The sequence below is a fragment of the Taeniopygia guttata genome, chromosome 2 (genome assembly GCF_048771995.1).
Source record: "Taeniopygia guttata chromosome 2, bTaeGut7.mat, whole genome shotgun sequence".
NCBI classification, from domain to species: Eukaryota; Metazoa; Chordata; class Aves; order Passeriformes; family Estrildidae; genus Taeniopygia; species Taeniopygia guttata.
This window is the reverse complement of record NC_133026.1, coordinates 91,336,102-91,352,066: the sequence shown is the minus strand read 5'-3', so window position 1 is coordinate 91,352,066 and position 15,965 is coordinate 91,336,102. Positions and strand designations below refer to the sequence as shown.

The following is a 15,965-nucleotide window of genomic DNA, read 5'->3' as shown; positions in this document are numbered from 1 at the left end:
AATTCAACAAGCACAAATACAACCCACCCACGGTGCAACAGCACAAGAATTGGTTGTGGCATTTTCAACACTAAAGAGAAACAACTCCCTCCTACCCTGCAGGTTAGAGAACCTCACCATAACGCTGCATTGAGAGCAGCTTTCACCACCACTGTTTGAAAATTGCTCTTCTTGACTGTTTGCAACGACTTTTAAAAATAAACATGATGTACACATGGTCTCTGGGAAACAAGAACAAGAAGTTGTTTCATACCATGATGTCCTTGATGATCTGTTGCACCAGAAACTCATTTGTGATCATATGGCTCCTGAGCTGCCCGTGCTGCATTAGTAAGCGAAGCAGCTGAGCAACAACGGGCAGCTCTTCCCGACAGATCCTGCTCACTTGCAGGCTTTGCAGCATCAGCCTCAGTAACCGTGGCAGGAGTGCTAATGCAGAAATGCATGATCTCCACAGCATGTCCCTGAGAGGAAAAAATAATCAAAATTGAAATGATTGAGGACACGCATTTCAAGGATGCTTCTGTGAACTGGCTGCATGGCTGTACAAGGAAACCTGCTTCTGTGGATTGAATCACACCAGCTGCACTCACCAGAATTAGTGGCAAAGCAGAAAAATCTGTACCAGAAAATGCCAAACTTGAAAATATTCCAAAATTTTGTACAGCGCTGGAAAAAAAATTAGGCCCTGCCCTGGAAGCTATAAATGTTGCTTAATCTCTCTCGCAGTGCAATTTCTGCTTCAAACAGCTGCCAAGACGTTTTCATTTCAGTCACTTTTCAGGTACACCTGAATCTTTGTTTAAGGTTCATAAGAAATTAAATAATGGACTTAGCTATTTGTGATACACAAGTCATTAAATACAGTAAGAGAAGGAGGACTTGGGCTTCAAATTTTCAGGAAGTTTTTAACAACTTTTTTGTATATGGAAAAGTTTCAAGATATGCCTGCACTTCAGGTGAATTTGTTTGAAGTCATTATCTGTAGCTTTTGGGTTTTTTAAATCAAATGGCTTTGCGGTCTATGTAATGATGCCTGAGAAGTCTTAAAACTGAAACATCAGGTCAGTTAAGAGTACATACCAAATCCTTTGCATGGAGCAGAAAAGAGTACAAAGCCAAATCCTTTGCACTGTGCATTTCAATGTATCTAATGAAGCCAAGGTTAAAGATTAAGGTATAAATATCCAACTTTACAAAATCAGGATGGTTTTGTCATCCAAGTAGAACAATTTGAGATGAAACCTTCTTCTGTTACTGTTTCAAGTAATTCCTGGTAACTTTGAAGGTGTTTTTCTTAAATCTAAGTACTGATTTGAAGTAAGCAAAAAAGAGACAGGAAAAAAACCTCTGGGGGGAGGGGCTATCCTTTCATTTCACATCTCTAAATACTTGTGGCTGCAAAGATAGAGGCAAGATGGTAAGAAGAACAGCTTTACCTTTTCTGTAAATGTTCTGCATCCTCTCTGTCTATAGTTAGCAGAAAGTACAGAAGACTGTAACAACAAGAGGCCAAGAACCTGTGCAGGTTTTCACTTATGATGCAGGCTTGATCCAAGAGCTTATTTATGGCACATAGAACAGATCCAGCTGTGCTATCGGGTATTACAACCAATCCAACCTGTATTAAAATGAGACAAAGAAACCAAAAACCTGAGTTCATCCCTTTATACAAAAAATTTTTTGCTGGGATACAAACAAACCTAGATCTTTCCTATGGTGACATGTATTACTTTGTATCTGTTCAAACTCTACACACCATTTCATTTTTTCAAATCCCAGCTTTCCCAGTAAATTGCCACCCATACCAACAGAAGGTTAAATTGACATCTTCATTCCATGCCTTCTAAACAAACACTCATCTCAAACATATCTGCAGAACAGAGCACTGCTTTGCTCTGAATGACAGTGCAGGCACAAACAATCTTCTGGGCAGAACAGGTCTTTCCTTTTAAACATATATCATGGGACTGGGAAGGCCTTCTGAGGCTTGAAATGGCAGTGAGCAGTCAGTGAGGTAGGAGGAAACTCTGATTTATGCTACAGAAAGGAAAGCTACTGGATTGTCAGCAGGGTGAGTCTCCTTTGAAGCCCAACAGGAGCTTTATGAACTAAGGTAAATCAAAGCTAATGAAATATATGATGAGCCCAAAGTGGGGTGATGCTCTGCTATTGTTAAAGAGAGAACATCATCTTGAGTAAGGATTTTATAGGCATGATAAATAATTTAGAGAAAATTCTTAGTTTTTGTAGAGGCAGTGAATTAGAAAGCAGTTTAAATTTTGAAGTACTATGGAGTAAGTACCCTAGATTTTTGACTCGTAAAGCCATAAAAAAATTATGCACTGCTAGTGTGGCACCATTTACCTTTAAAGACCTATTCAAGGAGTTTGAGAGCAGTCTAATTTGCTCACCTGCATGTACACTGTTTTAAGCTGACAGAGGGAGTTGGTTCACTTAACAAGGTCAGCTGTTTCTTTTAGTAATGTTTAGGGAAAAAGATCAATAAAGTACAATCTACAGAAATGTGAAATGTATTTCATTCATACCATTACTCGTGAAGGTAAGAGGTACAGAACAACTATGAGTTAAAAACTTCTAAATCCTTCCAGCCTAAGGCACTGGGTGCATTTCAAGGCCACGAGCACAGATCCACAGATTGCTATCCCAGGCTGACCCTGTGCCAATCAGGTGCAGAGGCAGAAGGAGGATGATGGTCTTGCCTGACAAAGGTGGGACTGCAGTTGTCACCATGACCCTGCTGAATACTACAGGACACTGAGGCACCAAACAATTAAAATGAGTAACATTTTTCCTGATCGACCATAAGTAAGAAATAGTGGCAGTACTCTAGATGGATATAAAGAACCATCCTGAAGACCAGCTGGGCCAACACTACTGATGGAATGTGCTGGTCAGCCAGTCTGAAAGATGACAGGAACAGAGACATTTCTATTTATACAAGTCTGCTTATATGAGGCTGCTCATATAAGTTCCCATATAGGATGTTGCCTCCCTGGTGACTTTGCTCCCTGAGAGGTGTCAGCAGCCAGTTAGAGACCTTGGACAGCAGCTTTGCCAACCATAAAAACCCACTTAATGGTTTGCTCTCAAAGGGACAAGGCAGTAGAACATATAAACCTTTTTAAAAGTTGATTTAAATCAACATCCACCCCTAAAAATCCAGACTATGGTTATAGGTAACCTATTCCCTACAGAAGCTTTGGTCTAGTAACTTCTCAGTATGGCTTCAAGCAGGGAATGGCAGACACTGGTTAAATCACAGAACCACCCTGACAGGACGGCAGGGGCAGATCTTGTGGTCCTCCCTCTCGTCAGGCAGCATCATAGGGAATTGCAGATTCTGTCCCTGACCACTCTGTTACCCAGCTCTGGTTTGCCATCCCCATCTTCAGCTCAGGCATGTTCAAGAATAGAAGTCAGGCTGTAAAACCCAAGAATGGATCAGGTTGGGACCACAATGGTCATCTGGTCCAACCTCCCTGCTCTGCTCAAGCAGGGTCATCCCAAAGCACATAGCACCACAAAGAACCTGGCCTCCATCAGCTTGGCATTTTTTATGTAATTATATACATAGATGAAGTAAAAAACCTCATCTAAAGCTGCTGGTTGCTCTTTTGAAAAGCAAACCAAACCAGGAAGTGTTTCATTTATAGACAAACTGCCTCAAAGACACGCTGAAATATTCACAAATCTGAGCATATAAGTTTAGATACCAAGAGTTATTATGTATTTTTTAAACTCCCCCAAATCTTGTTTAAAGCTTTTTCAAATGCTGAAATTATATATTAAATACAGAGGATAAGTGGATTTGAGGATTAATGAGACTGCTAGCAAATTGATCACAAGGAAGTTTTAACGTAGAAGACAAAATGGTACTTACCAGATATTTACAGATGCCAGTCTGGAGAATGTCAAAACACTGACTTTGTGAAGGTATAGTGGACAAGCTGTGACAGATCACCTGTTTTAATAAAACAAAGTTATATTTAAGCACTCCAAATGCAACCAACAATCATTAACTGTGCAGTCATACTTTGCTGACAGACCTAAATCCAGAGAACCTACTGGGACATGCAGCAGCTTTGTCACAAAGTATTGATTCTTTCCAGTGTAGAAGAGTAGCATTGTTAACATAAATTGTTCCATGCTTAAAGAGATGATGTTCTACACCATTAGGTTTTTTGGGAAAGGCTCTCTGCATTCTATCTGTGTGACAGAAGGACAAAAATACTCTATCAAACTAGACTGCCACACCAAGTCTCCAAATTCCTTTCCTCAGAGTTGAAGAATTTCAGAAAACAACCTCCCAAATAACTGTATTAAGCATGAAACAGAGGGGTCACAGGAAAGTAATACAACAAAGAAAAATGTAGCAAAGATCTGTTTTCAACATATTTTCCTCTTCAGTGCCAAAAATTGCATGTCCAAAAATGATACAAAATGTACTACTACAATGGGAAAACTTGTTTTATAAACTGCATAATACTTTCTGGTGCTTATATAATCAGACACTAGCAAACTACCATGAAATGTTCTATGTCTCCTGGATAGGTAAAGAAACCAGAGGTCCAGTAGAACTGCTGGTAAGCTGTACTGCAATCCTCTGGAGATGGCTTTCTCTGTTCCTCTTTTCCTTCCTCTCTATTCCAATGATTCACAAACTAGTTAGATAGCTTGGATGCCCTCTCTCTGTTCACATTCACTGCTTATCTCACCAGAGTGGCAACTAAAGCCTCTGGAGAAGCTAATGTGTACAGCCCAAGCATGTTATCAGACCACAGGCAATTGTGATGTCCTGCTAAGGACAAGGAAGATGGAAGAACCATTACATGTGGAACGGAATCTTCCCTTTGTGCTTAAGGGAATGAGAGCATAGCAAGATCAGATGTTTGAAGGATGAAAGGATTCAAGTCCATGAGTTTTACAAATATGTCAACTAAGCAAAACACATTTCTCTAAGATGCCTCATGATTCAAAATCTAAAGAGAACTTGCACAGGAGGATCTGACCTGAGGGATTAAATTCTGTGGTAGTGTTTTGGTTTTGAGACTTTAGTTGAATCAGGCAGGTCAAGATACCCAAACGAGATAATGACAAAACAGAACATATCAAACGTGTTGTGTGAAAAATAATAGCCGACAAGACTTGCAGCTGGAGGATGGGAAAGGTTAGAGAAAGAACCATTAGTTCAAGGTCCTGTGGTATGAAAACTCAGCCTTAACTAATGTGGATGCCAGCGCTAGTTTAATCAGAAAGAGGCACCATTTGTGGTGATACCGAAGTACACTCAGCTTTTTCCAAAATAACATGCCACACCTATTTTTAGCCCTGTTTATGCCAGCCAAATTCAGGAGATCTGAACACATGTTCAGACTAGGCACAATGTTACGTGCCTAGTGGCACATAACATTGTTGGGCTGTCAGGACATTGCTCATGTTAATCAGTATCACAGGTGTATTGCAAGTGTTTTGTTTGACTAGCAGGACTATTTAAAAGACTATTTCATAGATACTCTTGCACTGAATACTTTTACTATACATTCACTTTATAATAAAACAATATTATTAAAACTGAGTACACCATCCTAAATATAGTAGGGCTTTTGTCCACTGCAATTTGAAAGTGATAAAATATTAAATACTCTGGAATGTTCCCAAGAAATCGCCTCAAAACATCTGTGTTATTAGTAGTATCAAGGAATAAAGTCAAGCTGCAACAGAGGTTATTATTGGGGACTGTCATGTCAAGGACAAACTGTGACACCAATCTGACCTGGTATTTTAATGAGCAGCACTTACACAAAAGGTAAAGCTGCACTGATGAAATCTGTTGGATGACAGCTCCAAGCTGAGAAACCCTGCCAAGGCAGGAGGACTGGACTAACCTATGGAAAAGATCACACAGGTTTGATGAGTAACAGCTACAAAAAAAAATCAGTGAAAAAAAGTGGTGGGTCATGTACCTGGCAACTAATAAAAACTTCTGTATGCAGCTATGAGTTTTAGCAGTTGGAAATGAGGAGGAAATTCCGTAACAGCTGACCACAAGTGGTTGTGATACCACCACAAAACGGGCAAATGTTACTTCAGGATGTAAAAATAAAGATAATTCCAATAGGAGTGCTCAGACAGAATAAGGATAATCTCTTCAATACTATTCTTAGAATTAGACCATTTCTGACATACTGTGCAAAGTAGGAGCCGCTCATTTTCAGGAAAGGCAAATTCAAACCAACCAGAAACAGAAAAATTGCCCAAAGAGAGATCCTGGTGTCAATGCAAAGGACTGAACCTGCCTGGGCTGGCAAAGTGATATCCAAGAAGGGATCTTATTGTCACTTACAAAGTGGCAGAAAATGCTGCACCAAAACAAATGTAACCAAACAACAACTAAACATAACAATGATCATGGCTGGCTGGAAATGCAGATGAGATGGAAATTGGGAAGGACGATTATGAAAGGGGGAAATGCAGGAGACAATTGTTGCTCATAGGGCAGAGCTTGGGCACTTTACAGAGGGGTTTGCCATATGGTTGTGAACACATCACACCAGACACAGTCTGCCAGACAGATCCCCTTCTGATTCAGTACAGACCCACAAATTAAAGACCTTGAAGGCAAATCCACCAGGCCCACCCAACAAGAATACAATTTCATTATTAATATTTCACTCTTAGGCCTATATCCCTGGAGCAAGCCCACCATGCACTGAGGCTCTCCCTGAGGGAACAAATTATAGCAGCATTTTGTTACAGATACAATATGCCCACACTCAAAATTCTTCCTGAATGGCAAGGAAAATAGGCACCACTGGACAGCAGCATAATTCCTTAGAAGAGTTGTGGTAAAGTGTAAGTTGATTTTTCAGTCTTTTAGATCTTTCTGACCCTCAAAACAGCATCACCATTCCCCACATCACTTCTGTTTTCCTGCAATTAAGTGGGAGAGGCGATTCTTTTCAATTCCATAAATTAAATCCTGCTTGAAATGGCTTTCATACCAAATGCCTGTTATAAAAATGTAACTGAAACATTTTTAGACATGGAAATGAAAGGAAAAGAAAACGTAATTATCACATGAAAATTAGTATTTTCCCTGACAATTTATTTTCCTTAGGCAAGGTTTTGCATGATTTAAAATTTCCATAATAAAATGTCACAGCTGATTCATTACATTACATTTGATTAGCATTTATCACATTTTTGGCACATTCATAGATTGATTTTGGACCAAAGCCAGAGTAGTTTTGTTTCAGAGCAATCCTGAAGTGAATGGACTGAGAACAGGCAATTTTGATCAGGAAGGGGTGAGTTTTTTCTTTTTGAGGCAAGTATTTTATAACAGGTTTGGCTTAGGCTTAGACATTTTGTTGGGGTATTTTTTTCTTTTCTTTTAATTTTGTTTGAATGTTCACTTGAAGAAATTAACTGAAAGAAAAGCATTTTCTTAAATACAGGGATTATCTGTTAGAATTATGCAGCAAATGCTATAGGCCCTGTAATCCACTGGCAGATTTTCAAACCAAACCCTATTGATCAGACAAGCCCAAGTATCAAGAGCCACACAACTGCAACAGCAGGTTCCCTACTGATGCTTTGGGAAGCCATTGCTACAGGGGCCTCTCCTTGCTGGCCACACTGAAGGCAAACTCCAACAGCAGCCAAACACATCAGGGAAGGAAAAAAAACAACAACAAAAAAACACCACAAAACAAAATAAACAACCCCAAACAACAAATTAAAAAAAAAAACTGGAAAGGCCCCTCAGAAGCACAGCCTGACCCACATTTTTTGGAGATCCTGACACCATAGAGTATTTTACTTCAAATGAATGAGTTAAAAGCATTTTTGCCACTGACAGTCCCCCTGACTGACAATGCAATCCCACACAGGCTTTTCACGGGTCTAATGCAGAATCAGAGGAATTCATCAGTTTAGTGCTGTTCATCTCTAAGATGCTCTTGCCTCCAGAAGACAGAGTTGGGATGACCCAAGGAAGCCCAGTCTCAGTAGGAGCCCTCATGGCAACAGGAACAAGCACACCTGATGAACCGAGACTAATGTTTTGTTCATTATTGAACTGTTCCCACTCCCTTGATGCTTCCTGTAACACTACAGAATCCTGATTCAAAGTCTCAAGGAAACTACTAATCACCAACTGTCCCGGGAAAATTTTTGTATTATTTCAAGTTTAGTCATGCTGCAAAGTACTCTTTTTTTTCAAAGAAAAATACTCACCTTCCTCTGAAGACATATGCAAGCAGGAGCAGAGAGGAGTCCAAGCAAGAAGGAATTATAATGGATTGAGTATTTTAGCATGCCACTGTGTGGCATGTTTATACTCACTGAGAAATGATTTTATTAAAAAAAGAAAGTTGGCACACACAAGATACTATAACCTAAGGTGAACTTTAAAATATATTTTTCAACTCCATTGACATGGACCTCAGACATGGATAACTAAAATGTAACAGGCTGTTCTGCAGTGAATTCCCCAGCCCTTGTGAAATGCCTGTGTGGAGCAGGACTGTATCCAATGTAACATGTTAGTGTGGAGCGTAGAAAACGAGAAGTTTTCAGGTGATGGGGCAGGCAATGAAGCTTGGCTTCTGAAGCTTGGCCAGCTCCCCCGAAGCACTCTCACTTATCAGACACTGTACTCCCCTGACAGGTGCTGCTTCTCTTTCTGAAATAAATTGATTTGACAGGGCAATATTAACAGTGCCCTGAGTTGTTGAGAAAGCTGCGTACAACAAGAGATCTTTGTTCATCTGCCTTGGGTAAGCTCACAGGGGCGGATATGAAAGATATTCCTGATTCACTGACTCCAGAAAAAAATACCTCACAAAACCCATAAAAACCTCCACATGAAACCCCTACATACTCACAGTAAAACAAAACAAAACCTAAGTTAAAAAAAGAAATATCCAAAAAGAGGAACAGAGTCTTCAGGAGAACATAACACAGGTGAGCAACAGGTGAAAAAAAACACACTATTGGGCTAATTTTACATTTGAGGTAGCAAAACGGTAATGCAAAAACTTATTTAAGAATTACAAATGCTTAAGAACATATATGGTGTCCCACATATTGATAGAGACTTGGTATTTCCCAAGACTTAGAAGAATTATGACACACAGTTCATGTCCTAGTCAGTATAACTGCAGCACACAAACTAATCTTGCATTTGCTAACTGTGACGCTTGCTTGGCAGGAGGCTCCTTGGCTGTGACATGGGGTCTGATAAAAAAATCTGTATTTGAGAATCAATTAAACTAAGTGGAGTTATCTTTATTTGCCACTGGACACAAATACCTGAATAGCAAGAACCACAGCTCACCTCCTGTGCAACAACTTGATCATGTGTTCAAGTCTGGGTACAGCAAGTTTTGGTGCTACAAGGCAGAGAGAGCTAGAGACAATCACCCTGGTTCTCTAAGTGAGGGGCATTTCTGAAACCACTGTTATTAGAAAAACCAGGGCTTAAGCTGAACAACCACTGTGCTATCTAAGAGCAGACAAAGCCATACCTGAAGAACATCACAAGGTCGGGTTCTCTTCTCAGAGCCATCTTACTAACAAAATTCAAAGAAAGGACACCACAAAACAGCTTTTTGTTTCATCCTCTTGCAGTCATATTATGCCTTTCTTTCATGGCTCTGCAGCTTCCTCACAGCTATAGAATGTCACCACAGCCAAGTGCTCCTCCTCTGGATGCCTCCTCAACAGACTAAATGCAGGATAGTCAAAGGAACATCTGATGCTGAAGTCTCCAAATTCACCTGCCTGCCTCTTCTACAAACCAAAGGACTTGAAAACACAGAAAACCTGACATTTAGCTCTTGTCCCACAAAGCCTCTCTTTCTAAGCAAACTTAGGTTAGGTATCACAAGCCAGAATTTGAATATAAAGCACAATACACAGTACCTGTGGAGTTGTAAATTTATGCTAGTTATGTGCAATAACACTGCAGCGAGCTCCCAGGTGTTACAAGATATGCTGGAAGTATATGATGCAGGTACAATGGAGCACTGGGCTGAAGATCCGCTTAGGTTTTCTGGAAGCTTGTGTTTTGCTGTTTGTGTTTTACTGGTCGGGGCTAGTTTTGGTGCTTTTTTGTTTGCTTTGGGTTTAAGTTTTGCATCTTATGAAAGAGACCTTTGAAAAAGAGCTTTATCAATTTTAGGAGGCATTCCTTTTACTTAAATTCTTTTCCTTTTGTTTCTCTGGACTTTGCACTACTTTCCAAGGAAATAATTATTTTCACCTCTAAACATTAACACTGGGATAGGATGTAGCTTTACTAACGGGCTTATACTGAATTTTTTTATCTTCCTTAAAGAAGACTAAAACTGTAGTTTAGAAGGAATTTTATTTAGAAGGAAGTTTATTTGCCTCAGCTGCCTTTTTTCCCTCATGTAACTTTAACCTGTAAATCTCAATAAAGACAACAAGCCGAAATCTTTCAGGAACTTCAATACAAAAATCTAAACTGTAAAAATCTTTTGAGGGTTTTTTTTAAGCATTAATCTCTGCTTCAAATTAAGCTACAGCACTACAATACTACCATTTACTTCTCAAGACAAACATCCTTGGCAGGGCTTTTAATTTATATGCACTGACTTGCCATCTTTTTTGATTTGCTGTAATTTTTTCATAGCACATCTGTGCAGATCCAGCCTTCCCAACTGTATTTCACTTATAAGACTGAACAAGTTTGGACACGGATTAGTGTATTACACTACATGTATCTCTTAAGTTTTTGAATTCAAGTCTGCTTTTAAAAGCAGCTGACCTTCCCCTAGTGTTTGCTATTAAAGATGTTAAACAATTGGTTGAATATTTTATTTCTTCAAGTCAGCTGTGGGCTTGATATAGCTCTGGAATCTTGACTTCAAGCAAACCCTCAAATTATCATTTGCCTTCCCCCTCTGAAATGTTCAACCATCAAAAAAATCAAATATTACAACAGAAATTACCATGTATACACTGTTACCTTGTTAAACTCTTCATTTCTGTGGGCACTTTTTCATTCGATCTTGGCAGAGCAATTCAATTACAGGAGAGTGAACAATATCACTGACAAACACTATGGGCACAGTTAAAATGAGCCAAGGCTGAAGCTCTTCCCTCAGGCTGCAACCATTTATTCTAGAGTCCCATTTATTTCAGCTACAGGGGGTGATTTTAAATAATTGGCTTAAACAAGACAGAAGTAATTTTAAGCAGAAGTTCCTCCAGAAAAGGAACCAAAGCTCCCACTTTTAACATCTCTTTTAGACAAATCATGAAGACTAACCTTTAGAGCTATGCAAAGCAGCATTTAAAGAGAAACTTTTCTGAAGCATTGCTAACTGAAAAACACCACTATTTAAAAGCTTCCAAAAAAAAAAAAAAAAACCAAAAAACCAACACATGGTTTCAGATTACCACGATTCCAATTCCAAACCACTCTCTAGACAAAAGAAAAGTAATTTACAAACAATACCCATCTGAAAACAGGTTTTGTTAAAAATTACCTAAAAGCATTACTTCCTATCACAAGTGCAATTGTTACTGTTATCCACATGCTACCAAGTGCACTGGCTATAATAACAATCCAGAAGTCCAAACTGCTGTTTGAAAATGCCTCAATTTATTCTTTTCCTTTCCAGAAGTTGCCCTTTCTCCAGAGGCACACGGCTTTTTCTCCTGAATCTCTGGCAGGCATACATTATACATGAAATTCCCTCTTCCAGATCTTTGCCCTTAGAAACACACATCACCCATTGCACATCTATGGACAGGAAGGTGGGACTGCCTTCCCCTGCACTAGGGAACAAATTTGAGCAGTAAGGCAAACAAGCTGTGGCCTCCAGATTCACACCTGGGACCCTTCTTCAGTCCCACCACCCCGGCTGCTGCTTCCTCACAGCCCTGACACCCCACCGGCCAAGCGACAGCCCCTGCAGGCTGGGTGCTGCCAAGCAGAATGCTGGAACAGAGTTACAATCCATCCTGCACTAATGTATAGATTTTTCTCTTCCACCTGCTTATTTTCATAGAACTTATAGGGAATTAGTATTTGCAACTTTATTCTTTTCGGCAATTAGCTAAAAATTAACAATGGTTTAGACAAAACTAGAGGCGAAAGAAATCAAAGAAGATTGGTGGAAGGACTAATAGGAATCTGATCACTGATCTCATTTATTGACCAGAAACCAGGCCATCAAATTCTGATTCTGATCAGAGTTCCTTATTTATTTTCACCCACATTAAAATACTTTTCCATTGAGAGGAAATCCTGAATTACAACTACATAATGAGAACTCTTAAACAAACAATTCTCAACACAGAGTGGAAGCTTGGTCTGCAGCCAATGAGCACTGTTCTCATTTAGCAGGTATTTAAAATTACTACAAACATTTTGCTTAACACTACAGCACCACTATAAACTTCCTTATCCAGCAAGGGAACACATGAAAGGTTAGCATTCAGAAGCTCTGCACTATACCAAATTCCACCAAAAGCATGACTAATTCAAGCCATGGCTTATTATTTCCTGTAGCACTTCTCTATCTAAATAAAGCCATTTTCTTCCACAGCTAAAAATATTTTGACTTCAAAATTCTCTCTCACCTTTAACTATCCCCACTTGGAAGAAGGCAGTCTCCAAACCTACCTCCCTCACAATTAACGCTCACAGAACCCTCATATCACACTGTCTTTCCAGACACTCTAGGAGAGCCTCATGATTTGCTGGCAGTTTTCTTCTCCCCAGAGCCTGCAACTCTGGGGTTTGCTTTCTTGGCTGGGATTTTTCTGTTGTTGCTGTTTAGAGCTTTTTTAAAATCTTTTTGAGAGCAGATTAGCTTGTTCACTACCTAGTGAAAACTACTTGATCTACAAAAAGTATTCCTGTGCAGCTTGTGGCAAATCTTGAATGCAAAGGTTTTTAACAAGCCTGCCTTTTTCTTTTTTTTTACTTCTTTACCTCCTTGGTTGTAGAAAATTGTCCAGACTCCAGATACTAAGGTATTAATGGACTACAGTCCCCAGAATAATTTTTTCAGAAACTGAGCATTATATGGCATACTGGTCAATATGTCTGAGGCTGGAGAACAGTACTCATACAAGGAAATGATAAAACCCCCTAAAACTTAAAGAGCACAGTGCCGTATTAGATATTTAAACACAGAGAAAAAAGTAATCTAAAAGCTAACAAGTGAAAAAAACAGACAAGTGAAAAATGAATTGAATTCTGCAACTCATAAAAGGAAGTGGTTGCCTCAATACCAATAATCACTTCTCACTGCAACACAACCAGACATGCCACCATTCTTACCAGATCAGAGGCAAGATTATCTTGATTTTTCTCCAGTATGAAAACAAGCTACTGAAGAGGTGCCCCTACTTTTTTGTTCCCAGAATTCCATGGTGAAAAAAAACCCTAGCAAACCTAGGGGGAACACCCCAAACAGCATGGCAGTACTTGGCAAGCCTTTAATGGGAGCAGTTTGGCTTTTAGATTAAATGTAAGTGTAAGAAACCTACTAAATAAAATAAAAGAGCAAACCCTTAATCATACAGTGAATTCCATTTTGTCTAAAAAGCAAAAAAAAAAAAAAGAGATTTTGTCTAAAAAGCAAAGGGATTTGTTGATGGTGAAACAAAAAGACCTGGTTCTTTACAGAAGTATTCAAATAATCACAGAATCCTTAGAGCTGGAAGGAATACCCTCACATTCCTCTAATCCAAGGCTCCTGTTCAAGTGAAGTCATCTGCAGCAAGTCACCCCACACTGTGTCCAGCCTGCTTTTGAGTACATCCATAGATGGGAACCAGAATGTCTCTATACTACTCATTCCAGTATTTGGCCACCCTCACTGGGAAAATGCAAGTTCAGAACCCTCTTTGGTTAAGAGCCTACAAAGTCAGGTGGGTCTAGAAGGTCTCATCCTTTACAGATTTTTGATGCATGGATTTTTTGCTCCTATTCTCTTGGATAAAAGTCTCCCAGGTAAGGTGTACATAAATCCTTCAAATGCTGTATAATGCTAACTCTGAGAAACAAATAAGTTGCTCTGTGAATGCACAGAGGAAATGTGAATGCACACAGGAAAGAGAGCATTCTGATCCCTCCATACTAGAGAAAGGTATTTTGGTGAGAAAACACTTCATTACTGTCCAGAAGAGAAAAATCAAAAGTAATTAGAAAGTTCAACTCCTCCACAGGTTGAATAACTGAAGGCAGGACATGTAAAAATATGTGTGAGTCATGGTAGCAAACAACAGCCCGCTTAAAATACTTTCTAATACCTAGCAGCACACATTCAATCTGTATTTCAGATTACAATCAATTTCAGAACATTATCATTTAAACACTATGAAGTAGAAAACATCTCCTATATTGCTTTCTTGAATGAAAAAACATACAACAAAAACCTTCTGTTTCACTCTTCTTTCTGAATTCAGGACTACAACTTCATAAATACTGTCAAATTGGCACGTCACTACAACATGATTTTATACCTTAAAGTGGTTTCTGGTGAGCTAAACAATAAAAAGAGTTGATGCAGAAAGACAGCTGATGCACTTGTTTTGAATAAAATCTGGTGGCTCAAATCCCTTTTAGAACCAACAATCAGATCTTATGATGTTAGGTACTGAATTTAGAGTGAAGTTTCTAAGCCCAACATATTTTGGTTAACTAAGGAGGAATTATTCAAAATACTAACTAATGTCAACTTAATTCTGCTTCAAAGTTTAAATTTTATTTAATGCAAGTGCATCTTCATTAATAATGACACTTATTCTCCAGGAAAACTCTTTAGAATCAGTATTTTTACAATTAATTTGTTTTTGAAAGCCTAAATATATTGCTGGTCCTAATATTAGTGCTTAAGATTTTCCACCAAGGTTTCTAGCAATTTTTATCTTGAGTATTACTTTGCAGACTACATGTCTAAACATTTAATTTTTAAAACATCTTCCTTCAAAATATTATCTGATGGCTGTAGAAAAATGTTGGCTGTTCAACAGCTTTTGTATTTTTCATTATTTTTTCAACTCAAATCACAACAGGATTTAGCCATCTGTGGAAAAGGGATGGAGAGCACTCAGAGTTTGTATGCTGTCATTTAGAATTAGGGTTGATGTATTACCTCTGTCACAGCCCAGTGGTGTAAAAACTGGTCCAGATCAGTTAGGTAAAGACGGATAGGTGAAAGCTGTGTCTGGCTAATGTGTGGTTTTCCTCTAATGCCCTGGAGACTAGTCAGCTCCTCTCTTGAAAACCCTGGGGAAGAAGAAGCAGTACAACAGTATCACAAAACAAGCCAAACAGTGTTCTACTTCAACAGCATCATTGACAAACACTGTCTTTTACACTATGTCAACATAACAATTTTTTCTTAAAAACTCTTGCTTGGTTTAATAAACTGAGTAAATCAAAGTACAGATTTTGACTTTTGACAGAAAATAAAAATATTTTAAAAATCCAATAGTACTACAATGTGATATAAAAAAAATTCAAGAGGCCAGTGTTATGCCATTTTCAATATATGTATCTTAAAAAAAATTAACAAAAATGGGTATAATGCAAACTACTTCATGTGCTCACAATAACTCAGCAATAAGTAATATAACCTCAGGGTTAAACAAAAATAAAATTTGGCTTATTATTTCTAGACAGGTATTAGATGGTTTAGAAAAACTGGATGACCACTCCACAGAAGTTACTTGGGCTTTGCTTTCATTTTCTCTGCTATCAGTTCAGCACTCTTTTTACCATTTTAGGAACAAAAATGTAATTTTCAAAAACAAAGTAGCTGAACATTGTAAATAACCAAGGTGATAAAGAAAACACTATTTTTTACCACAGCACTAGTCAGTGGGAGTTACTTCTCAGCTATATTACACCATTTTAAGCACTGTAACTTACCAAGGTTGCATCACCACAG

General features: G+C 38.7%; 1 protein-coding gene across 3 annotated transcripts in view; it reads right to left on the bottom strand.

Annotated features, from left to right (window-relative positions):
- TEX10 (testis expressed 10) overlaps positions 1-15,965 on the bottom strand; it is a 54,672-nt gene that overhangs the window by 661 nt on the left and 38,046 nt on the right. For all 3 annotated transcript variants that reach the window (XM_002192540.7, XM_012571879.5, XM_072924441.1), the window contains exons 12-15: positions 15,168-15,301; positions 3,905-3,985; positions 1,440-1,621; positions 254-464 (exon numbers count right to left, since the gene is read on the bottom strand). In XM_002192540.7, coding sequence (XP_002192576.1) covers positions 254-464; positions 1,440-1,621; positions 3,905-3,985; positions 15,168-15,301 — 608 coding nt within the window. The remainder of the gene's footprint in view (positions 1-253; positions 465-1,439; positions 1,622-3,904; positions 3,986-15,167; positions 15,302-15,965) is intronic.